Here is a 16,620-nt window from a genome sequence, read left to right on the forward strand (position 1 = left end):
GGGTTCAATATGGAACAGATGCTTGTGGAAATTGGAAGTCTGAACACTCGTCACAGAGCAACTTAATAACATGTTTCCTTTCTGTGGTGATAAGAGAAGTTATCTAAAATCTTGGGTTTAAGCAATTTAAATTCACTAGAGTGGCAGCAAGACTCAGCTCTGGTCCTCAGACTAGTTTGCACACTGTTTTAGGCAAATGAAGACCTTGTCAGCAGTGCCCAGCCACAGAGAATAAGGGACAAGTCAACTGGCTCAGGGCTCCCACCTGCCTCCTACCACAGGATTGTTTTCAAAACTAAAGAATTCCTCTTAGCTTGCACCTACCTTTCTCCTTAGACTTTGGGATTACAGATTGATCGCTGCTGATCCATGGTTTCAGATAATGTAGAGACCCAGCTTTAAGATTAGGATGTAACAGCAACCAACACAATAAGCCTGAAAAATAGCAAGTTGTTATTCGTTGTTTAGTTGTTTGTTGTGTTTTGGGTTTGTAGGTGAGGTTTCTTGTTTTGATTTCTGGTTTTGTTTGTTTTCCATGTCCAGTATGTTATCAGTTTATTTGAAATCATGAAGAATAACTAATGTTCCCCTCCAGAACCTAGTTCTGTCTACTTCTAATGTGAAGCACAAAACTTGTAATTTCTTTTCAGGTGTTGGAAGATTGGAAGGTTAAAGAATAAGGCGTGGTTAAAGGCTGCTTTATTGATGCCTCTTGTGGTTTCTCAGATTATTTTCTCAAAGTATTATTTTAGCAAGAATGGATCACTGGTGCATTTGTGAAGTAGATAAATGAAGTTATGAACATGTGTTACACATACCAATTTATGTTAACATTCATAGAATCAACCAGGTTGGAAGAGACCTCCAAGATCATCCAGTCCAACCTAGCACCCAGCCCTATCCAGTCAACTAGACCATGGCACTAAGTGAACTTAGACCATGGCTTTTCTTGAACACCTCCAGAGATGGTGACTCTACCACCTCCCTGGGCAGCCCATTCCAATGGCAAATCACTCTCTCTGGGAAGAACTTCCTCCTAACATCCAGACTAGACCTCCCCCAGCACACTTTGAGACTGTGTCCCCTTGTTCTGTTGCTGGTTGCCTGGCAGAAGAGACCAACACCCACCTGGCTACAACCTCCCTTCAGGTAGTTGTAGACAGCAATGAGGTCACCCCTGAGCCTCCTCTTCTCCAGGCTAAACAACCCCAGCTCCCTCAGCCTCTCCTCACAGGGTTTGTGTTCCAGGCCCCTCACCAGCTTTGTTGCCTTTCTCTGGACACGTTCCAGCACCTCAACATCTCTCTTGAATTGAGGGGCCCAGAACTGGGCACAGTATTCAAGGTGTGGCCTGACAAGTGCAGAGTACAGGGGAAGAATAACCTCCCTTGTCCTACTGGCCACACTGTTCCTCATGCAGGCCAGGATGCCATTGGCTCTCCTGCCCACCTGGGCACACTGCTGCCTCATCTTCAGCCTACTATCTACGAGTATCCCCAGGTCCCTTTCTTCCTGGCTGCTCTGCAGCCACTCTGTGCCCAGCCTGTAGTGCTACTTGGGGTTGTTGTGGCCAAAGTGCAGAACCCTGCACTTGGCTTTGTTAAATCTCATCCCATTGGCCTCTGCCCACCTATCCAGCCTGTGAAGGTCCCTCCGTAGAGCTCTCCTACCCTCCGACAGATCAACAACTGCTTCTAGCTTGGTGTCATCTGCAAACTCACTGATGCTGGACTCAATCCCCTCATCCAGATCATTGAACAGGACTGGGCCCAGCAATAATCCTTGGGGAACACCACTAGTGACTGGCTGCCAACTGGATGTGGCACCATTCACCAGCACTCTCTGGGCCCAGCCTTCCAGCCAGTTCTTGACCCATATCAGAGTGAATCTGTCCAAGCCACAAGCTGCCAGCTTTGCCAGGAGCTTGTTGTGGCAGATGGTGTCAAAGGCTTTGCTGAAGTCTAGATAGACTACATCCACATTATGTATATAGAGATCCTGTACAAGATACAGTTTGTGTTGCATACATGCCTAAATCTGAGGATAATTTTTCTTCTCTTGCCTAGCCTTCCCCAAGCAAGAGTTCAGAAAATACAACCACTGGTTGGTGGGGGACACATTGCATATCGTCTTTCTGAGATAAACCTCACAAATCCCATGAAAGAAAGCTTTTCATCATTCTTATTCTTAAAAAACAAACCAACAAAACCAGAAAAAAAAAGGGGGGGGGGGGGGGGGGGAAGTGACCTATTTGTAACACAGCATTACTGAATGTGAATTTCCAAGTCTCTCCTCAAGTACTAGTGGGCCAAGATGAGAAAAGCTCCACCTCCTTCCAGACAACCAACTCCTCTGCAGGGATCTGTGTTACACTAAATCCCTTAATTCCCGACATTAAAAATGTTACTGGATCTAGACACAGGCAACCCCACCTCTGAGTTCCTCTTCCTCAGGGCTACAAATCTCGCTGCAGAGTTTCAGTTAAGAAATGACTCTTGGTCTTGCAAACTTCAGGTTTTAAGAAAATTCCTTAAAAACAAAATAATTTAATTTTTTTTTTTAGAGCTGAGCCCTGAACAGAGCTGGGTAACAGTAGGTGGGGTTTTTTGGTTGGGGTTTGGGGGGTTTTGTTTGTTTTAGATTCCAAGCTTTGCTTTAAATTCACTTGCTTTGAAAAGAAACTTGCAATACTTCACTCCTGGACAAGTTGAAACACGGCATTTCTGAACTGTGAAATGAATATGTCATTGATTGGTACTAAAGAAACAAAGGGTCAGGCAAAGCCTCACCCACTTGCATATTTTTATGGATGTCACCATGACATCAGTGTGATATCTTCTATAGGAAACAGCAGCTTATACCAGAAAATCTGCAGAATCAAATCCAAAGGGAGTATCTGATTTTCTTAGAAGGATTTGCCTTGATTGAAAATGCATCAGTTAAAACATGAGATAGATGTAATTCTCATTTTCCTCTCTGCCTTGAGTTACTAGTCATTCAGTTTTACCACTGCCTTCTCCAACTCTTCTACACCCACAGAAGCAGCGACAGAAACTGATCTCACCAGGCCTGACCTCTGACCAAGCAGTGACACCCATTTCTGCACAGAGCAATGTGGCAACAGGCGTGAGACATCTCACCATGCCTGTCTTTTGAAAGTGATTTAAATTGCCAACATGTTAAACAACCCAGTCCTTTCACTAGGGCTACAAGTTCAATACAAGCCTTCAATACAACGCTCACCATTTCGCACTGAAATCTGTTTTTACAATAAAATTACATGACAACTGGTATGACTCATAAAAGGAACAACAGGGCTTACACGGTTCATAAGAAAACAGTGGAACACAGATAAACAACATGAAATTAACGGAAAGTAAAGGGCAAGTGATACAAACAGGAATCGGGGGAGGATTTTGTGTCATTATACACAAAACTCATTTCATACAGGAGCTTTTACATTACCTTCCTTTTCGCAATTCATCGTGGATGTTGCCTCCCGTGGCAATAAAATGGAAGAGAAAACAGATCTCTACATCCACTCAAATTTTATAAAGCGAAGGTTATTTTTAATATTTTTTTAACTTGTTTCTTTCCTCGTCCTTTTCATGAACTATCAATTTCACCAGAGGACCTGAAAAGCCAGCTTAGTTTTTAAATTCCTTTGTAAAGTAACAAACTGATCGAGTGAAGCTGAATGAGCTAAACATTCTCTAAAACCATAATTCATAAAGCTTTTTTTAACCCTGACAGACACACTGGCAATAATCCAGGTGGGATTTTTCCCCCTTGCGAAACTGCAGTTCTGGGAATGAAAGCAGTTGAGAGAATGTGAGTTTTTTATCACAGTCTTCTTGCGAGTGCTGAGAAGCCTGAACTTTGAGTGATTGCTCTGGAAGTTGCCTACCAGCCCCTACAAGGCACAGTCTTTGGCAAATAGCCCGTTGGCAATATTTGGCGGTTTATTGCTCGCAAACTCCTGCTCCTCTTCCTATGTAAAGCTCTTGTACACCAAATTTCTGTACATTAGTATCAGTATTTGTCACAGGTGTCACGATGAGCACTACAGGTAGATATCCCAGGTCTTCCCCGGTAGCTGGCAGCTTTTCCCATGTGGAGGCACAGTCCTGCTGCGGGGCCCCGTCCTTCCCACGGTACCCACAAGGTGTCACTGCAGCCGCGGGGATGAGGGCTCAGCTCCGGCGCACCGCTTCAAAGCATCCACCACACACACACCCAAGTGAAACGATATTAAGCGGTTTAGCGTAAATCCATAGAACTGACATTTTAATCACCAGTGCAACGTTTACATGCAGGGTTTGGCGTTGCTTCTTCCCACAAACTACCTAAGTTTGCATTTTGTATGTAATTATTTGCAACTGCCCCGAAGAAATTCTTAATTCAAGGCTCCAGATCCTACCTGCTGTTTTGTACAGTCCAGAGCAAAGTGTAAGCATGGCAGCAAAACCTGCACCGGAGTACATGGCACACCCTGCGTCAGGCAGATGATGCTCTCTTTGCCCTGAAAAGTAATGTTACTTTTAACTCCATAGGAAACATTAAAAATAAATAAATAAATGACGTTAACTTTGTTCCGGACGGCGAGTCCGAGACAACAGGTGCTACTACGCGGGGAAGCGGTTGCGAGCCCAGCGCCTTCCCACGGCGCCTCCGTCTCTCGGAAGGCCGTTTCTGTCGGAGATACCTGCGCCGCCTGCCACCCGCGCAGCCTCCACCCAGCGCAAGCCCCCAGGCCGGGGCAGGCAGCGAACTCGGCTGCCTGGGAGCGCGGACGAGGCCAGCCGCTGTGAGGCGCCGGGCGGCGAGCGCGGAGCCCCGCGGGGCCAGACCCGCCCTGGCCCTCGCCGCCTCTGCCTCCGCCGCCGCCGCCCGGGAGGGGCCGGGCGGGGCCGGCAGGAAACCCCGCCCCGGGCAGCGCCCGCCGAGCTCCGCGCTGTGAGTGCCGCTGCCGAACCGAGCGGAGCCGGACAGCAGGAACGGGACGGCCCCACCGCGTCGCGCAAGCAAGCGGGACCGCGCTGCCCGTGAGCCAGCCCCGCCGCGGGGGGGCAGTTCGGTTGTGGTTTTTTTGTTTTGTTTCGTTGGGTTTTGGTTTTTTTTTTTTTAAATTGCAAAGGAGAGGAGCAGCAGGTTTATGCTAATCACCCTCCTGGGAGCGGCAGTCGGAGGAGGACGAGAGGAGCCATTTTGAACTCACTTCAAAGTTTAAGGTGGAAAAGTTGGAGCTCTCCAGCCCGCTGCCCGGCGACGGGGACGAGGCGCGGGTCTCTGGGCCGGCGGTGCCTGGGCGGCGAGGCGGGGGGCTAATCCGGCGGCTGATGGATGAGGGCGGGCGGGCAGCCCGGCGGTTGGATGGATTGTACGGCAGCCCTGTGCTCGGCATCGCTGCCCGCTGAGCTCTGGAGATGCTGCGGCTGTCCGCCGCCGCCTGCCTGTCCTGGGCCGCGCTGCTCTGCGCCCTGGCGCCGGCGGGCGGCGGGGAGCTGCGACCGCCCCGCGCCTCTCCGCTCCTCCACCTGCCCCCAGGGGCCGTGGAACGCCGCGCCGCCGTCGCAGAGCCGCCGGCCCTACCGCCTGCCGGGCGCCTGAGGGCAACGGGCGCCGCGCTACGCCGCACTCAGCCCGCTGAGACCCGCGGGCTCCGCGGCGGCGGACCCTGCCCTCGTCGCGCCCGGCAGCGGTCGGCCGCCGAGCCCCACGGAGCCTCCGCTAGCTGCGCCACTCCACCGGCGGGGGAGGGCAGGGGCCGGCGAGGAGCGCGGCGGGCGCGGAGCCTCAACAGCCCGCCGCAGTTCCAGCTGCCGAGCTACCAGGTTTCCATCCCCGAGAACGAACCTGCCGGCACGGCAGTCATCGTGCTGCGGGCCCAGGACCCTGACGAGGGGGAAGCCGGCCGGTTGGCCTACACCATGGAGGCACTCTTCGACGAGCGCTCCAACGACTACTTCTCCATCGACGCCGAGACGGGCAGCGTGGTCACCACCCGCAGCCTCGACCGGGAGACGAAGGACACCCACGTACTCAAGGTGACCGCCTCTGACCATGGCTCCCCGCGCCGCCGCTCAGCTACCACCTACCTGACCGTGACCGTGAGTGACACCAACGACCATGAGCCAGTCTTTGAGCAGCCCGAGTACAAGGAGAGCATCCGAGAGAATCTGGAGGTGGGTTATGAGGTGCTGACCATCCGTGCCACAGATGGTGATGCCCCAGCCAATGCCAATATGCTTTACCGCCTGCTGGAACCGGGAGCTGGTGATGGGGTCTTTGAGATTGACCCACGCTCTGGGGTTGTAAGGACCCGAGCCCCAGTGGACCGCGAGGAAGTCTCTGAGTACCATCTGGTGGTGGAAGCCAATGACCAAGGCAAGGATCCAGGACCACGCAGCGCCACAGCTATGGTACACATCACTGTTGAGGATGAGAACGACAACTACCCTCAGTTCAGTGAGAAACGTTACCTGGTCCAGGTACCAGAGGATGCTCCAGTAAACAGCCAGATATTGCAGGTGCAGGCCACGGATCAGGACCGGGGCAACAATGCCCAGGTGCACTACAGCATTGTGAGTGGCAACCTGAAAGGCCAGTTCTACATCCACTCTTTCTCTGGTGCCATCGACTTGATTAACCCTCTGGATTATGAGACTATTCGGGAATACACACTCCGTATCAAAGCCCAGGATGGGGGCAGGCCTCCCTTGATAAACTCCAGTGGCATGGTGTCAGTGCAGGTTGTGGATGTGAATGACAATGCCCCCATCTTTGTGAGCACTCCCTTTCAGGCCACAGTGCTGGAGAACGTTCCTCTGGGCTACTCAGTGCTGCATATCCAGGCTGTAGATGCTGACTCTGGGGAGAATGCCCGTCTGGAGTACAAACTCATAGAGATGGCACCATCCACTGGAGTTGCCCCTGTAGCTGGTGACTCTGGGTTCCCTTTTCAGATCAACAATAGCACAGGGTGGATCACAGTGGCTGCAGAGCTGGACCGAGAGACTGTGGAGAACTATCACTTTGGGGTGGAGGCCAGAGACCATGGTGTGCCAGTCATGACCTCCTCAGCCAGTGTGTCCATCACTGTCCTGGACGTGAATGACAATAACCCAACCTTCACAGAGAAAGTGTACCACCTCAGACTGAATGAAGATGCAGCTGTAGGCAGCAGTGTCCTGACCCTGACTGCAGTGGACAGGGACGTTAATAGTGTTGTGACTTACCAGATCACCAGTGGTAACACCAGGAACCGTTTTGCCATCACCAGTCAGAGTGGAGGGGGGCTGATCACGTTGGCCTTGCCCCTGGATTACAAGCAGGAAAGGCAGTATGTGCTCACAGTCACTGCCTCTGATGGCACTCGCTTTGACACTGTCCAGGTTTTCATCAATGTTACAGATGCCAACACACACCGCCCAGTGTTCCAGAGCTCCCATTACACAGTAAGCGTCAGTGAGGATAAGCCCATCGGTACCTCTATTGTCACCATCAGTGCCACTGATGAAGACACAGGAGAGAATGCAAGAATCACTTACATCTTGGATGATAACATCCCCCAGTTCCGCATTGACCCAGACACGGGCACCATCACCACCCTGATGGAGCTGGACTATGAGGACCAGGCCTCCTACACGTTGGCCATTACAGCTCACGACAATGGCATACCCCAGAAATCAGACACCACCTACGTTGAGATTCTCATTCTGGATGCCAATGACAATGCACCACACTTCCTACGTGACCGCTACCAGGGCTCAGTTTTTGAGGATGTGCCACTCTCCACCAGTGTCCTGCAGCTGTCTGCAACTGACCGTGACTCAGGCCTCAATGGCCGTCTTCTTTACACATTCCAAGGTGGTGATGATGGAGATGGAGACTTCTACATTGAACCTACTTCTGGAGTGATACGTACACTGCGTAAACTGGACCGTGAGAACGTGGCTGTCTACAGCCTGCGGGCCTTTGCTGTGGACAGGGGCAGCCCACCACTGAAAGCCTCTGTGGATATCCAAGTGACAGTGCTGGACATTAATGATAACCCCCCTGTCTTTGAGAAGGATGAATTTGACATCTTTGTGGAGGAGAATAGCCCTGTGGGCTCTATTGTGGCAAGGATCAGTGCAGCTGATCCTGATGAGGGGACCAATGCACAGATCATGTACCAGATTGTAGAGGGCAATATCCCTGAGGTCTTTCAATTAGACTTGCTCAATGGAGACCTCACAGCCCTAATGGACCTGGATTATGAGAGCCGGACGGAGTATGTTATTGTGGTGCAGGCCACTTCAGCCCCTCTTGTGAGCCGGGCAACAGTGCACATCCGTCTCCTGGACCAGAATGATAACCCACCTGTTCTGGAGGATTTCCAGATCCTCTTCAATAACTACGTGACCAACAAGTCCAACAGCTTCCCCTCTGGTGTGATTGGCAAGATCCCTGCTCATGATCCCGATGTGTCTGACAGCTTGGCCTACACCTTTGTGCAAGGCAATGAATTAAACCTGCTGCTTTTAGACTCTGCCACTGGAGAGCTCAAACTCAGTCGTGATCTGGACAACAACAGACCCCTGGAAGCCCTTATGAAAGTGTCAGTCTCAGGTAAGCAAACACTGGAAGTTGATAAATTATGTAATTCTGCTTGTCAGGCCAGGATGGGAGTATGGTCAGAAATAACTCACTGTGCAGTTCAGTGCACAGCTTTCAGTTCCCTTAAACTGCAGTTTATCTGAAAATGTTTGGAAGAGGATCCACAAAAATCTATCAAGCCTGTGTGCTGTGGATTGAAGTGGTGTGGTACATGTGGATCACAAGGTGTTTAGTAAATGTGGACCACAAGGGTAAATAAATACCATTGTGTATGGAAGGGTACACACTCCCTCCGTTGAGGTGGTATCTTGTCTGAAGCTTTTTTGATGTGGTTGCATAAAGGTAATAGATGATGTAACTTGCAAAGATGTACACAATGCACATGTGTCTGCAAGGTTGTCTCCCCTCCCTCTTTTTATCCTCTTAAAAAAGAGTTGGGTTTCGGCATCTTTGCTTTTTTTTAGCAGCAAAATATGCTCATTCCCTTCCACATACTAGCGGATCCTTAGACCTCAGACTAGACCTCTGCTGGTGTGCTCTGGATGGATGGGTGCTGGCTTGCATTGCTGGCCTGTGTGTTCCTGTGGGAAATGGCAACTCTGAAAGCAGTGAGTTATGGCTGTGTAATAGCTGTGTAGCACAGCTAATTGCACTGGAGTAGCTTCAGTAGCACTAGAGGCACATATTCACCAAATGCAGCCCCAAAATCAGAGATGTTGTGGGAAGGGAGTGGAAGAGAGAGAGGGCTGCTGTACCATTAACTTCCTTGGAGAATTTGTTTCAGTGTGTGAGAAGATTGTTTGATACCATCTAATACATACTTTTACACAAGCACTTTCACAATCTTAACTTATTGTTATTTTTCTGTTCAGGTGCTTGTTTATTGTGGAATTACTTTCTGTGCCTCTGGTTGTGGCATAAATCATGCAAGAGTAATTTTCTCTGCAGGTGCCACTCTATAAAGTTTACTGTGGACTCCATCCCAATACTTCTGTTGACTTTCAAATATTTAACCAGATAAATTCCTTGCTGCCTCTCTACAACCTAAAACTAACCTTAGTATTTTGTCTGCAAAGAAATAGCTGGAAGTATAGCAATGTAAAATGACAATTTGTGAGATGCTTGTTTTCAGGTGGTTGTATTAAAAAAGTAAAGTGTGGCCTAATAGTGACAGTGTTTGTTTTACTGCAGCAGTCGTGGCATGCAGCAGGGGCCTTGGGGGAGCGAGCTGCGCACTGCCTTGTGTTTGCAGGCTTGAGGGTTTTTTTTGCTTTAGGAAAATGAAAGTTATATTTACTGAGCTGACTGAATTTACTGTGATATATCATCTGACAATCCACGCTTGGTTCCCCCAGGAGCTGGGGGCCATCTGATGTGGTAAGGTAACTCATAAATGCTGTTAACCATGTCCTGTGAGAACTTGAAGGAAAAACAGATAGTTGGCTTGTGACCTTAAAGAAAAACATTTGGATTAAGGTGCAGGTGATTGCGTGGTCACTGTCTGAACCGGTAGCTTTCTCTCTGGTAGCAGAAGATAAGAACTCATTCTGTAGCACAAATCTTGGCAAACTTGTTTCATTTACTGTATGAGGAAGAATATGTTCAGAACAGAAAAATAAGAGGTATGAATTACTACTTTCTCAGTCTAATGATTCATGCAGTTTAAGTGAAAATGAAATTTCAGGCAGGAATGAAGACCTTTTGTCTTCTTAAGAAACAGAAGCTCGATCGTTTTCATATTTAGTGCAGTTTTCAAATTTGAAACTCTGCTGTGGTGTTAGGTAGGGGTTTAAAAATAATTTTGATGAGTACTGACCTCCATTTGACATTACTATGAAGAAGTTCTGGGTTTGGGAATTGAAAGAGGAGAGTTTGGCAATGTGTGATCAGTCCAGGAAAGTCTCACCTGCCTGCTTTCTCTGATTTATCTGATACAGTCTTTAAAAACAAAAGCAGAGAAGAAGCCCAGACATAAGCACTTCACAGGGTTATCTCTAAGTCTTGTGAAATACTTGCAAATCATCTACTAAAATGACCTGCCAGTTAACTAAAAAACGTGTCTATGTAGTAGCCATTAACCTCTCAACCCAGACAAACACAAATTCCAGCCCTACTCATAGCTGCTCCTCAGGTCAGAGAAAGCTTGGAGCACTTTATGAACTTGGGAGTCTGATCTATATGCAAGTCGGAAGTAACACTGCTGCTATAAAAATCTTATTTCCACTTAGTAATGTGTTGTGCCAAGGAGGCATGTGAGTGAGTGTAATGCTAGTGAGGAGCCGTGCTACTCAGTTGAATTACGTTGAGACTGGTATACACTGAGATTGGTACATACTTGGCTAAACTCAGCATAATTTCATTTGATTTAGGGATTGTCCAAATAAGCATGGTAATTTTGGCCTTCTGCATATCAATAGAACTTTAGGTTGATTAGGAAAATGGAGATAATCAGTTTCATAAAACCTCAGAATGGCACACCTGGCATGTAAAACTTACTGTGCTGCGGTGTAGACATCATCAGAAGCTGAGCAGGACGGTGTGCGGCTCTGGGCAGGCTCAGTGCATGCATGGTTCTGCCTTTGTCCTGATGCTGCAGTACTTGCTCAGCTGTGCCCCCGCAGCCCGTCGGGAACCCACCCAAGCAGACAAGGCAGGAATGTGGATGGTGTGGAAATTAGCATTTTGCTTTGGACTGGGAGGGAGCTTTTGAAGTCGGTCTTTTTTTGAAGTGAGCCTCTCTTGGGTGCTCCTCTGCCCATACCTGTCGTGCAGAGTGTTTCAGTGAACAAACTGGACTTCTTTTGGGTGAAATAAATCCAGGTATGCTCCATGAGTCCTGTAAAAGACACATTCTCCTTTCTGTAGATACAATGGCAAAAGTCAGATCCTGGCCTTAATATTCCCAGGACCGCAAGTGCATCGTTATGTTTCTGTTATTTTTAATACTGGAGTGAAAACTGTACCCTGCTGCCCTTGCTTTCTGTTGGAGCAGGATTTTACTGGGGACTTCTGAAAGAGATGGTCAAGGGTTGATCAGTCTGTGATTTTTTCGTGTTACTAGTAAATATACGTTCACAATACCGTTAAATTAGGGCTTTTATGGTCAAAAAATGAGTTAAACATTGCATGAGTCGCATTGCATTTGCCGGTGTTAAATGTAATACCACAATCCCGACCGGTGCCTGGGGGAAGGCTGCTGCTAGCCTCAACTTTGCACAAATGTTGCCAAGTTTGCCTGGGTATCAAGTTGCAAATGCTGCTGGCACCTGTTTGATTGTGCTGCCACAAGTAGTCCCACTTATCAACGACAGCTCAATGGGATACAATTGATGTGTGTACAAACTGCTCTGTGAACCCAGCCTGATTCACCAGTGCAGACAAAACTCAACCTGACTGGATGCTGCAGCTTTGGAGTGGGCCAAATAAATGTAAAATGTTGTTATACGGCATGCAATGTACAATTTTGGGAAGGTGGTGCTCCTCGAGCAGTGTTAGATAGACACCCAGAGCATTTTCTTGGGCATGGAAGCTCAAGTATTGTCGTTTACATTTCTTTGGCTTTTAATCCCCAGTGTCATTCAGTGAGGCTATTGACTATCAGCAAATGCAAACTAAGATAGAGCTCATTCGTGTTGCAGTAAACTTTTGAGATCTTTTACCAAGCCTTGAGCAAAAATCTTCATTATTATTATAATTTAAAAGTCATTATGCTAATGATCCTGGATCTCCAGCTCTGTGCCCACTCTATACAAATGTAACAGGAGATGCAGTGCTCTTGTGATAAAGCTAATGCCACAGCTGTGCCGGAGATGCAAGGCATCGGAGAGGGGAGTGAAGTATGTGTGTGTGGTGTTATTTGTGAGGATTTGAGATTAAAGGGGGGGGAGAAATCTTGACTGAAAAGGCATCTCTGTAAGCACAGTGGAACCTTTGGGTGGAGAGGGTGACCATGGTGACTGCTTAGAGTGTGGGCTGGGTGCTTTGGCAGCAGTGGAGTGTTCCTTGCCTTCATGCCGCTGCCTTTGGGGAGCAGGACAGATGGAACTCCTGGGGTCTTGTGAGTTTTGAGGGGCAGATCCTCAGAGTGACTGTTTTTGTCAGGACATATGCTTCTGGCCAGCTGCAAGGACTTGTTTTTAAGGTCAACATTTCCATGATCCCCCTCCTTGGGAGAAGCATCTGTGTTGGGATCCCTGTAAGTTACACCTGCCATTAGGAGATGGTGGAAACGAGTAGGTGGAGGTTCCTCATTCTCTCCCTCTGAGTGGGAAGAAGTATGTTGGCCTGTAGTGTGGCTCCAGGGCATTCCACGGGACCTTGAGCAGCTGGCACTTCATTCATACATACATACAGACTGGGACAAAGTGGCTGAAGAGGAGCCAGGAAGAAAGGGACCTGGGGGTACTGGTAGATAGTAGGCTGAACACAAGCCAGCAGTGTGCCCAAGTGGCCAAGAGAGCCAATGACATCCTGGCCTGCATCAGGAACAGTGTGGCCGGTAGGATAAGGAAGGTTATTCTTCCCCTGTACTCAGCACTGATCAGGCCACACCTTGAATACCGTGTCCAGTTCTGAGCTCCTCCATTCAAAAGAGCTGTTGAGATACTGGGATTTGTCCAGAGAAGGGTGACGAAGCTGGTGAGGGGGCTGGAACACAGCCTTGTGAGGAGAGGCTGAGGGAGCTGGGGTTGTGTAGCCTGGAGAAGAGGAGGCTCAGGGGTGACCTCATTGCTGTCTACAACTACCTGAAGGGAGGTTGTAGCCAGGTGGGGATTGGTCTCTTCTGCCAGGCACCCAGCATCAGAATGAGGGGACACAGTCTCAAGCTGTGCTGGGTGAGGTATGGGCTGGATGTTAGGAGGAAGTTCTTCCCAGAGAGAGTGATTTGCCGTTGGAATGGGCTGCCCAGGGAGGTGGTCGAGGCACCGTCTCAGGAGATGTTCAAGAAAAGCCTGGATGAGGCACTTAGTGCCATGGTCTAGTTGCCTGGATAGGGCTGGGTGACAGGTTGGAGAGGAAGATCTTGGAGGTCTCTTCCAACCTGGTTGATTCTGTGATTCTCTAAGTGGAGAGAAAACCATGTCTCGAAGACAGCAAAGACCAGGAGGGCAGTGATAGCAGACCTTGTTTAGAAAGACACTATCATACCACCGGCTGCAGGATTGCATCCTCAGTTTTCGCTTTGTGTATTAAGTGAGGCTGAAATGAAGGGTGACTGGTAATGGTTAGTAGTAATGGTTTGGTTGTGCCCAGTGATAGGACAGGGAACAATGGGTACAAGCTAGAACACAGGAAGCTCAACTTCAACATGAGGAGACACTTTACCGTGAGGCTGATGGAACACTGGAACAGGCTGCCCAGAGAGGTTATGGAGTTTCCTTTTTTGGAGGCTTTCAAAACCCACCTGGATGTGTTCCTGTGTAGACTAGCTTAGATGATTGAGCTCTGGCAGGGTAGTTGAATGTTATCTCTGGAGGCTGCTTCCAACGCCTAATATTCTGTGATTCCATGATTGCAAAATAGGAATTAAAGAGTAGTGACCATCCTTTTAAAATTTGTGTGGCTACTTATATTGCATCCATACAGATTCTGTATTCTAACTGTTCTATAGGTGAAATGCACTTTAGATGTGTGTCTCTGCAGCCTTCAGGAATGTGACTTTCCTTTTTCAGCTCTGTAACCTGCTCCAGCTGATAAAGAGTTGTGTCTGGTTTGTAACTTTCCTATTTCACAGAAGTGGTGTATTTTCATTTCAAAAGACAGGAAAATGTCTATGGCTATGAGAGGAAAGTGTTTGGGGCAAGGATGACTTAACAAAATATTTTTTTACTGAGATAAGATACCTTCTGAATGTAAATAAAATGAGGAATTATGTGCAAATCTAGCAGGTTCTTACCTAAAATAGTGATCTCTACTAATAACCCAGAAATGTTTATTTACCACAGCACACTTTTAAAAGTAAATGGGGTGTTTTGTCTCAGATAAAAGCCATTTTGTCAGCCTCTTTTTGAGAATGCTGCTGTCCACCACCAAAAGTGCTTATATCTCCTTGTTTCTGTTTGTGTACAGTGCAGGCTGCACATTCCCAGGTTTTATTTCCCAGCTTTTGACAAGGTATTTCTACTTTAGTATGTCTCAGTGGTTGAAGTGTATGTGGGTGGCACTTCTTAACCTAATCCCACAAAGCATAACTTTGAACCATAAACACTAGAAGTTACAATCAGTTCCTGAGGGGTGGGGAGGTAACCCCCCAAAAAAACAAGCCTGTCTGTCAAAGTCATACATAAACCCAAAGTCAGCTGTTTAAAAAGCCAAGGGTGTGTTTGTAGTTGCAGTGTCTTCCTGGTAAGATTTCTATAAAAGTTGTTGGATCTCCTTGATGGAGAGGGTCTGAGAAATGGCTTGTTGAGTCTGCAGGGGCTTTTGGCTGGTTTTGCACACTCTTCTCTCAATGTACTGATAATTTTATTCCCTAAATGTTGATACTCTTCTCAGTGATTTCTAGGAAAGAGGGAAACTAGGATAACAAGGACAAGATAGAAGAAGAATGAGACTGAAGATGTGAGAGGGAGAAAGATATCCTAGGGCTTTACTTGATATCAAGTCTCTAGGAAAAGAAACTAGAGAAGTGTGATGATGGAATTACCTAGAGAACATATTTTTCCTCTATTTTCAAATTATTTGTGAATAGAGAGGTAGTTGTAATAACCGTGTTTTAATTGGATTGGTAATTGGTTTATATATTTTTATTACTTTTTAAGCTGCAAAGCATATTAATCATAGAATCAACCAGATTGGAAGAGACCTCCAGGATCATCCAGTCCAACCTAGCACCCAGCCCTAGCCAGTCAACTAGACCATGGCACTAAGTGCCTCATCCAATCTATTCTTGAACATCTCCAGGGACGGTGCCTCCACCACCTCCCTGGGCAGCCCACTCCAATGCCAATCACTCTCTCTGGGAAGAACTTCCTCCTAACATCCAGCCTATACCTACCCCGGCACAACTTGAGACTGTGTCCCCTTGTTCTGTTGCTGCTTGCCTGGCAGAAGAGGCCACCCCCCACCTGGCTACAATGTCCCTTCAGGTAGTTGTAGACAGCAATGAGTTGGTTTCCTGGTGCATTCCTTTGTGGTGATTTGCTTCTCCCACAGAAGTCACTGAAGTGCTCTTACTTCAGATTTGCACTTGCCCATTGGGAAGAAACCTCATTTGTTCTGGTCACATATTTCCTTACAGTACAAAACCGGTTTAAGCCAGGGTTGCAGAGCCTGCTGTAAACCGCCAAACACAGAATAAACATTGAATTGTTGTCAAGGGTAACAGCAAAAGAACCTTTTGTTTCAAATACAGGAATGGTTTTCTGGGTTGGATGTTAAGATGGTAGTAGACCTGCAGTAGAGGTACTGATGGGGAAGGTGGGTGTTGTGAAGCAGTGGGATTTTATACTTCATTATCTTCAATATCCCATGTGGTACCTGAGGAAGTGGCTGGCTTCTGATAAGTGTGTAATTTTACAGTTACCCATTGAATGGTCTCTTGTCCATCAGCTTAATATACTTAATATCTGGATCTACCTTTTGTTGTTGACTCCTACCTCTGAGATGAATGGATTTTCTCAGGTATTCTCTGACTGGGAAATGTAATGTCAGATTTTAAAGCTTGATATTAGGTGAAGGCACGGCCCTGGTGTTTCCAAGCATCTTCAAGGAAGGGTTGGGGAAAGTCACCTATGGCATCCTGCTCAGGATATGCTGCAGGTCTGCCAGACACCTCTGCGTCTGACAGATTGCATCCAGTGTTTTGGCTGGCTGGGTGCTAGGGGTTCATGGGTTCAGGGACATGTGACAGCATGCAACACCTATGATGGTGTTTACCGTTCAGCCAGATGTGTAGCTGCATACATTGTCATAGCTGAGCTCAGTTTCCTCTGGTTATTTTTGGGTACAGACAGCAATGGCTGCACTATAGCATGAGCTTGGCTTGTGATTTTACTGAGCTTCTCTATTCCCTCATGG

The 16,620-nt window shown here is 47.8% G+C and overlaps 1 protein-coding gene and 1 long non-coding RNA gene across 2 annotated transcripts in view; one reads left to right on the forward strand and one right to left on the reverse strand.

Annotated features, from left to right (window-relative positions):
- Nucleotides 1-322: 322 nt before the first annotated feature.
- Nucleotides 323-4,834, reverse strand: LOC135174848 (uncharacterized). The gene is made up of 3 exons (XR_010302117.1): nt 4,706-4,834; nt 4,421-4,522; nt 323-435 (listed from the first exon to the last, which is right to left on the reverse strand). It is a non-coding gene; the product is annotated as an uncharacterized LOC135174848 (long non-coding RNA).
- A 966-nt stretch (nt 4,835-5,800) lies between these two features.
- Nucleotides 5,801-16,620, forward strand: part of CELSR1 (cadherin EGF LAG seven-pass G-type receptor 1) — a 194,689-nt gene continuing 183,869 nt past the window's right edge. The window contains exon 1 of the mRNA XM_064142457.1: nt 5,801-8,613. Coding sequence (XP_063998527.1) covers nt 5,931-8,613 — 2,683 coding nt within the window. The 5' untranslated portion in view covers nt 5,801-5,930. The remainder of the gene's footprint in view (nt 8,614-16,620) is intronic.

This window comes from Pogoniulus pusillus, chromosome 4 (genome assembly GCF_015220805.1).
Source record: "Pogoniulus pusillus isolate bPogPus1 chromosome 4, bPogPus1.pri, whole genome shotgun sequence".
NCBI classification, from domain to species: Eukaryota; Metazoa; Chordata; class Aves; order Piciformes; family Lybiidae; genus Pogoniulus; species Pogoniulus pusillus.